The following is an 8,217-nucleotide window of genomic DNA, read 5'->3' as shown; positions in this document are numbered from 1 at the left end:
GATGAACATCTTTAAATTCAGTGAACAATTTTTGGATTTGATGAATAAAAATGTTCACAATTGAAAAAAATCATGACAATGAAAAACCGAAAAAGTAAAATAGATGAGGTAAAGCTTATGTCTCCATTTTGGAAAAAAGAAGAAGATATCTCTCCCACCTAATGAATTTGCACTAGGCATACGTAACCATCATAGCTCGTCAGTGTCAAGGACTTCTCGGTGCAGCTGACAGGACTAACTAAACATTCTTTATCACTCCCTCCGTTTCAAAATAAGTTTGATCAAGTTTATATTAAAATATATTAACATGTAGGAGTACAACATAAAAAAAAACTTGACATTGTACATCTTAGCGGATATTTTAGGCTTGGTTAAACTTTAAAGGTTTGAATTAAGACAATTCTGGAATTTCAATTATTTTAGAGCGGAGGGAGTAGCACAGTTGTACTGCACATACATACATGCCTTTTCTTTTCCCTCAGATTATACAAACTGATTTTCTCCCCATCTTATAACCCAAACAAAACAGCACGCGTCACCCACGCTTTTGATAGATACAAGCCGACGTTGACAATTTTTATATCGAGCAGTTCAACTCATGGTGGTTGTAGACATCTTGGGTAGGGAGGCCAAGCCTAGTGTAACAAGCAATTATTTCTTTTCATTTCTTTTTGTTTAACAATGATATATGTAATTCTTTCTCTCTTTTCCCCCCTTTTTTTTGTTTGACAGTGGTTCTAGCAATTCTTGCCCTCGTGGTTGATGTCTTAACACATTACTTCCTCCTTTCCAAAATATTTGAACTCCTGGGTTTGTCGTAAGTTAAACTTTCCTAAGTTTAACCAAGTTTATAAAAAAAATTACTACTAATATCCACAACATCAAATACTCTCTCCATCCGGAAATACTTATCGGAGAAATGAATTACAAGTATTTTCAGACGGAGGGAGTACATATAGTAGGAACCTAGTAGAACTTGAAATATTTGAAACGGATGGAGTGCTACTTATATGGCCTGTATTCCATAGTGAAAAGAGGGAATGCATAGACGTGAGGATGTGGTTAAATTTCGTGTTTTGGCCCTTTTCTAAAACCTATTCGAGATTTGACCCTACTTTAAAAAAAATTCGAGATCTGACTCTTTTGCTACCGCCAGGGACCATGGCGGTAGGGTATAACAGCCTACCGTCAAGATCCCTGGCGGTAGGGTTGCATGCCCTACCGCCAAAAACCTCTTAAGTATTGAACACAGTGCGTGCTCGTGCCTACCGCCAAGCACCTTGGCGGTAAGGTTGTGCAGGCTACCGCCAGCCAGGTTGGCGTTAGCCAGGCTGTTAGACCCTACCGCCATGGACTCTGCCGGTAGCAAAAGGGTCAGATCTTAAAAAAAAAATTCAAACTAGGGGCAAATCTTGAATAGGTTTCAGAAAAGGGTCAAAACACGAAAATTTGCGTGAGGATGGTGCCGCATGCAAGTCAACTCTCGCCTTGTCCCGTGTGTTGTCACCTGTCAGCACTGCAATATTCTGTGCCGCACTTGTGACGTAGTAGGTCCCTGTTGGCTGTTGCTGTGCACGCGCATAAATATATGGTGTCCTTCTTCTAGCTCCTCCTTCCCCGTCGCATCAGCCATAAGCTTGGAGCCGTCCATCTTTCTCCCGAGCCACCTGCAGATCTTTACCAGTGTGGATCCAACAAAGCATAAGCATCCTTTGTTTGTTGGTTCCCAGGTGAGCTTTGTGTCTTGGTGTTTCCCTGTTGTTTCTTGGCTGTTTCGCTCTCGCCGGATTTCCCTTTTTCCAGGTAAAATTTTATAATAGATTGGCTTTGTGTTGGTGCCAATGTCTTTGCCCTTTTGTCTTAGGTGTGTTTTCTTCATCCCCTTTCTGCGGAAAGACGGTTGGTAATTGTAAGAAAAAGGTTCGGTTTGTGAGCTGGTCTGTATGGGTTGTGTATCATCGAAGCAGTTCAGACGAGCTCCACCGCATGAGGATGCGGCTCTCCTGGCCAAAGAGACCACATGTGAGAACTCCTAGCTTCTGTTTTTCTTCCTGGTGATCTATTCAGTACAAAAATGAGTCCATAAGCTTTTTTGCCATCGTTTAATGTCTAATTTGTTCCCCAAATGCACGCAGTTTCCTTGAATGAAGTGGAGGCCCTCTACGAGCTGTTCAAAAAGATTAGCTATTCTATATTCAAGGATGGCCTTATTCACAAGGTATCTATCTTGTCTTGCTCATCATCTTCTTTTAGTCACACAGCAAATTCACCATGTGGTTTCCTTCTGCAAACTCTAATCAGCGCCAATTTGCAAACTGCCATTTTCTTCAACAGGAGGAGTTCCAACTTGCTCTCTTCAGGAACAGCAACCGGAAGAACCTTTTCGCCGATCGGGTCAGTCTATTTATCTGTGGGACTGTAAAATTGTCCCAAACTTATGCACAAATATCTCGGATCAGATCAACTTGTTTACATGTGTGTTCGACTGGTGCAGATATTTGATCTGTTTGATCTGAAGCGAAACGGCGTGATTGAATTCGAGGAGTTTGTTCGGTCCCTCCACATTTTTCACCCGGATACACCCATGGCAGACAAGATTGCATGTATGAAGCCTGCCTTTTTCTCCCAATCTTTTTGCGTGTGTAAATGTTTTAAGAAATGACTGGTATTTCATAAATTCTGGGTGCAATTCAAGTAGCAGTAGCCTGGTATATATATTTGGGAGGACTTCTGTCCATATATGCTTCTCCTATCTGACATCTGAAGGATTCCTTCTCGAAGTTGCATTCAGACTATATGACCTGCGAGGCACCGGCAGCATTGAACGTGAAGAGGTCTGTATCTTTTCGTACTGAAATGAATTATTCTGCACATAATCTTGTCAACTGAACATACTACTACAAGATGTTTTTAACATACTACCACACACTAGATTTGCCGATTTAAATGCTTATCCTTGAGCTCTGTCAGTACATTTTGTTTCACTGGAAAAATAACACAAAACCCATTATATGCACCAACTATAGCACACATACTACCTTTACAATTTGACAGTTCGAGCACTTACTGAAACTGGCCGTTCATGCAGTTGAAGGAAATGGTGCTTGCAATCCTGAACGAATCGGACCTACTTCTTTCTGATGATGCCGTCGAACAGATTGTAGATCAGGTACATACACCACATGCAGATGAAATGTTGCTGCCCAAGAAGCATTACCACTCTGCATACATTTATGCTAACTTATATTGTGACAGACATTCAAGCAGGCAGACCTGAACAGCGACGGGAGGATAGATCCCGACGAATGGAAAGAGTTTGCAAGTAAGAATCCAGCCTTGCTGAAGAACATGACTCTCCCATACCTGAAGTAAGTAGCTCTATATTTTTCAGCTTTGGAAAACAATGCCTGAGAACATCACTCTTGACTGACAGCTGAGCATCTTGTGATGCAGGGACATAACCATGTCATTCCCCAGCTTTGTTGTCTACTCTGGAGCCGGCGACGAAGAGTTGTAGCAGCCATCGGCACAAGCATCTGTGACTCTGACCTCTCAAGTCTCAGGCATACAGCACCATGTTCACAGTACAAATTTTTGGATTATGAAACACTGCTTTGTAGCAGAAACTGCAATAGCAGAATGTGCAGTGAGAAATGGAACACATCAGCTCAACAGCTGGGCAATTTTTTTTGTCACCGAATGGGCTGATCACTCTCATATTTACATTTGCAATATCTAACAGCTCGACCATATAGATTCTTCACGGTACATTTAGAGGCGAATATACGTGCATTTAACCTGAACTGTCAAAATCTGACTACTGAACTTCGTGACTCGATATACATTTCACTCAAAATTTGACTACTGAACTCCGTGATTCTCGATATACATTTCACTGTCCGACTCGCAGAAGTTCTTTTGTCGAAAATGAAAACACAGAAGTTGAGCAAGTAACTGCAATGACGATCCAGGTTGGTTCTACTGCTTCAGCTTCACCATCTCCTGCAAGTTCACTGGATAGCACATCCTGGTGTGCTCACCAGACCACACATTTTCTGCCAGGATCCGGTTCACAGCATCGGTCGGGTGGAATTCATCCCACCACACATGGCTTGACGCGTCGCTGCACGCCATCTGTGGAAGAACGCAGATGAATAGCCCGCCATACTTGCCAAGCCCACAGCAAGCATCAGTGGTGGTCAGAAAGCCTGCAGTTGCAATTCCACCAAAATGAGAAGACTTAGCACTCCATTTAAATGTACTACAAATGTTACAGTTGCGAACCGGCACTCAATTTAAATGCAGTAGTAATGATGCATTTACTCACCATAGCGGTCACGGTTCTCTAGTATGTCCACTGACCCCTCAAATGTATCACAGTAGCTGATCATCGAGTCTGGGTACTGGCGGATGAACTCACTTGACATGTGTCTCAGTCCATAGTTGAACTCGATCACGACGTTGTTGATGTAGTCGATGCATTCCCCATTTTGGCTGCCGTAGTCCGAAAGGAAGTGCGGGGCACAGCCAACAGGAGGAAGGCCCATCAGCACGACCTTTCGAACATTGATATTGTACAGATTCTGCATAAATCATCATTGTCAGAAGGTAGTAGGAGACACATGAGTCCACAACTAGTTTAGACATCAAAAGTGGAGTAATCTGACAAGAACCACAAATAGAACTAAACAGTAATGGATGCAAAATGGCAATTAATTTGCTACGGTATTGCGAAGAATAAAGAACCGAAGCAATCCATTACAATTTGCATCAGCATATAAATGAGATTATGGAATGAACACAAAGAAAATTTCTACATACAACAAACTACTGGTATATGCATCTTCAATCACCATGCATCACATGTTCTGCTTAAGATTAGGTAACAGAGATAAATTAGGCATAGAGAATCAAATGATCCATGACACATGAACTGAGAAGCATGCTTGAACCATGGTCAGATCATGAACAGTTCAATGCAGCGAGATAAATGTGCAAGGTGTTATACAGTTATAGCTGAAAGTACAACATACTTTTTCTTTTTCTTTTGAGGCAACGAGCCTCCTCATCGATTTCCATTAAAGAAACTGGCACAGTTGTACAGAGTATGAGAAACATAAAAGGCACAAAACAGGAAGCTAAACCTGCAAGCATACAGGTAAAGCAACTACCAGGAACCAACAGCACGCAGGCAGATCAAACACGACTATCAAGCATGAGCGCCAGAAATTACAGACCAGTGAAAATACATCAAGTTCCACAGGTAAAACACTGCATCCTAGAACGAGGGTTCCATCCATGAACTCAGAAAGTTCAACAGACTTAACTTGAACCCAAAACAGATGGTAGCACAAAAAAAAAGTGCAGCCTGAGCATTTCAGAATATACCACAGTTTAAGATAGTATGCTGTGGTGTAGCTCAGGTAGCATGAGTAGCACCTTGTGCAGTTTCAGTTTTTCAGTTGGGCTGCCTTTGTATTGCTTCGTTTTCAATAGTTTAGGACTTTTGCTTTTCAGGGTTGTATTTGCTTTGTACTTTGCGTCATCATGATGCCTTCTTCTAATATACAACAACACACATTTAAGTGTGCATTTGAGAGAAAAAAAAGTTTTAAGACAGTATAATGTCAGTTTGGTTTGAGCCCATGTTTGCCTTACCAAAAAGTTAGGCCAAAATTTTGGTCAAAGTTGTGCTTGTCCATGAGTTGGCCAATGTTGGAAAGAAAAATGAACTAGAGTTGGTAAAGAGCTAGTGGCATGCAAAAAAAATTGGAGATAAGTTTTTGGCTACCATCCAAACATACCCTTACATACTAACTAAACACCATTACACCTCATTGTAGAATCAGGATCATCAATCCAACCATTTTCATTTCATATTTTATCAAAATGCCGCATCTAACATCAGTCTGAAACATTTTGCAATTGCAATACTTGTGCAATATTGCAAGAAATAACCCCAAATTCGACAGTAAGAACAATTAGTATGTAAACCATAGGTGAAGGCGTTAATGTTCTAGAACTGCAAACCAACAAGGAAACCTCATTCATTTAAATCACTTTCATGTGTTAATTTCCCAGATAAACTACGTTATGTCCAAAACGAAATTCGTAGTTACAGAGATCCCTGACTACGCGTGGTGCATCTCCACAAGTAAAACAATGCGCAGCACACTGGTGATCAAAAAGGAGGCGAGCAATGGTACACAGAACAAACTGAGGAGCAAGAAGCACACCTTGATTTCCTGCCTCACTGCATTAACAAGGAGCTGATTGAACTCCCATGGGAGATAATGCATCTGCACGCCTGACACATTGCGCAGGTAGTAGTGGATGAAGTCGTTGCTCCCGATCGACACAAAGAACACCGACCTCCTGAACAGGTCGACTGTAGCTGCCTCCCCAAGAGCCAGCGCCAACTGCTCATATGTGTCCTCAACCTGCTGCACCTGCTGGGTCAGCGACACATGCATCCCCTGCAAGCGCAACCAAATCGCAAAAACCCCAGCCGATTAGCATCAAATTTGGTGTGAGGAAACCACAGATTGACAGCAGAATCATCCCCAAACAGATCTCTCGACAGCACCAGGACGTTATGAGATTGACGCAGAGTTGGCGGGAGCGGTGGGAGAACATACCAGCTCAGAGCCACTGCTGGAGAGAATGCCGGCTGCCGCGGAAGCGTAGTTGACGCCTTGGATCATTCCACCGATGTTGCTGAGGCCAGCACCGCCGACGCCCATGCGCATGCTCTGCTCGAGGTACGGAGGCACGAAGGGGAGCCCCAGCTTCTCCGCTGTGGTACAACAGAAGGGGTCAGAAATCAAGAGAAGAGAAACTAGGAACGTCACATGGGGCTGCCATATTCCTGCGGATTCAGACCACAGCAGCGACAGAAGATTACACGGAACAATCAAGGAGAAGAAGCAAACAATCATCCGTAATCACGATGAACCATGGAGACCTAATAAACCGAAACGATCCGTATCTGCAAGCAAGGACGCGCAAAATCGAGAAACCAGCAGCGCACCCGCACCAATCCATGGAGAAACCGAGAGAAGCGAGAGGTCGCGAGCGACGCACCGAGGTAGTCGACGGGGATGCGGCCGTTGGAGAAGCGTCCGGTGGGGCGGTGGGTGTCAAAGTCCCGGCCATAGGGCTCGCGGTCGGCTCGGGCGAGCGTGCCGAGGTAGTTGTTGGTGCCGACGTCGGACGTGGAGTCGCCGATGACGAAGAGCGCGGGGACGAGCGGGGTGGGCGGCGCCGACGGCGGCGCGGACCGGGGGGTCGAGGCGGCTGCGGAGAGGGGTAGAGCGGAGAGGAGGAGGAGAAGGAGGAGGAGGAGGCACACGAGGTGAGCGAGGGAGGGCGCCATTTCCGGCGAGGCGGTGGCGAGTTCGCGCGCTCTGGGTTGGGAAAGGTGGGGGAGGAGACCGGTCTGGTTTATGCAAGAGGAGGATGGACTCGCCGCAGACTCGAGTCGCTAACCGCAGTGAGGATGGAGGAAAAGGCCTGCATTTGGTGGGCTAGGGTTGTGGACTAGAGCAACTCAGCAAACAGGGCCGGAAATGGGCCCCTTCACAGCCGATTGATGCGCGGCCCCTTGGCCTGTTTGATATCCTTACTTGATCTCCAAGAATGACAAAACGTATAAGAATCCTCAAAAAAAAAAAGACAAAATGTATAAGAATAGGAGGTCTAAGATAGGGAAATACCCATTGGTTTCTGGTTGTATCTACACTCTATATGGAATTTTTTTTAAAATAAAAAAGTCAAAACAATCTGAAGTTTTATAGAATAAACTTGACTTTCTTTTGCACTAAACCAGCGCTGACTTTAGGGGAAAAAGTTATTTGCTATTATAGGTCACTATTCACACTATTTTTGGCAGAGGTTTTGTCTTTTTGAAGAAGTCAAAGGGCCTTTTTCTTTTTGTGAAATTTTTCACAAGTACTCCCTTCGTCCTATAATGTAAGACGTTTTTTAACACTACACTAGGGTCAAAAAATGTCTTACATTATGGGACAGAGGGAGTACAATGGAAGGTCAAGTTTATTTCAAAAATGTTTTCAGTTTTTTTACTTTTTATCTAATTACTTATTTTTGCATATAGGGTGTATATACACCCATAAACCAAACGTCTCTGTGCGTCTAGGATTCATAGATACTGAGCTTTTCTAATTGGCTATGCTCACGCGTCAAACGTGAAGGGTTCTT

General features: G+C 43.7%; 2 protein-coding genes across 2 annotated transcripts; one reads left to right on the top strand and one right to left on the bottom strand.

The window, feature by feature from the left end:
* The first annotated feature begins 1,600 nt into the window (after positions 1–1,600).
* On the top strand, positions 1,601–3,661 carry LOC125518758 (calcineurin B-like protein 7). Its single transcript, XM_048683617.1, has 9 exons — positions 1,601–1,730; positions 1,865–2,022; positions 2,136–2,218; positions 2,335–2,394; positions 2,495–2,603; positions 2,782–2,834; positions 3,089–3,169; positions 3,256–3,368; positions 3,454–3,661. Exons 2-9 carry the CDS (start codon positions 1,944–1,946, stop codon positions 3,515–3,517), a joined length of 642 nt encoding a protein of 213 aa, XP_048539574.1. The 5' UTR covers positions 1,601–1,730; positions 1,865–1,943; the 3' UTR covers positions 3,518–3,661.
* Positions 3,662–3,805: 144 nt separating this feature from the next.
* On the bottom strand, positions 3,806–7,478 carry LOC125518749 (GDSL esterase/lipase 7). Its single transcript, XM_048683606.1, has 5 exons — positions 7,084–7,478; positions 6,639–6,796; positions 6,237–6,476; positions 4,328–4,583; positions 3,806–4,208 (listed from the first exon to the last, which is right to left on the bottom strand). The coding sequence occupies exons 1-5, from the start codon at positions 7,373–7,375 to the stop codon at positions 3,979–3,981; spliced, it is 1,176 nt and encodes a 391-aa protein (XP_048539563.1). The 5' UTR covers positions 7,376–7,478; the 3' UTR covers positions 3,806–3,978.
* Positions 7,479–8,217: the final 739 nt, after the last annotated feature.

Source organism: Triticum urartu, chromosome 1 (assembly GCF_003073215.2).
Source record: "Triticum urartu cultivar G1812 chromosome 1, Tu2.1, whole genome shotgun sequence".
Lineage (NCBI taxonomy): Eukaryota > Viridiplantae > Streptophyta > Magnoliopsida > Poales > Poaceae > Triticum > Triticum urartu.
The sequence above is the reverse complement of the archived record's forward strand: the minus strand, read 5'-3'. Positions and strand labels throughout refer to the sequence as shown.

Bases quoted from the DNA above. Each gene is read 5' to 3' on its own strand.
- LOC125518758 (XM_048683617.1), top strand. From the start codon at position 1,944: ATGGGTTGTGTATCATCGAAGCAGTTCAGACGAGCTCCACCGCATGAG. The intron at 2,604-2,781 runs GTATGAAGCCTG...TCCTTCTCGAAG, and splicing joins CATGGCAGACAAGATTGCAT to TTGCATTCAGACTATATGAC. The intron at 3,170-3,255 runs GTACATACACCA...ATATTGTGACAG, and splicing joins TCGAACAGATTGTAGATCAG to ACATTCAAGCAGGCAGACCT.
- LOC125518749 (XM_048683606.1), bottom strand. From the start codon at position 7,375: ATGGCGCCCTCCCTCGCTCACCTCGTGTGCCTCCTCCTCCTCCTTCTC. The intron at 6,477-6,638 runs GTATGTTCTCCC...TTGCGCTTGCAG, and splicing joins CCAGCAGTGGCTCTGAGCTG to GGGATGCATGTGTCGCTGAC. The intron at 4,209-4,327 runs GTGAGTAAATGC...TTGCAACTGCAG, and splicing joins AGAGAACCGTGACCGCTATG to GCTTTCTGACCACCACTGAT.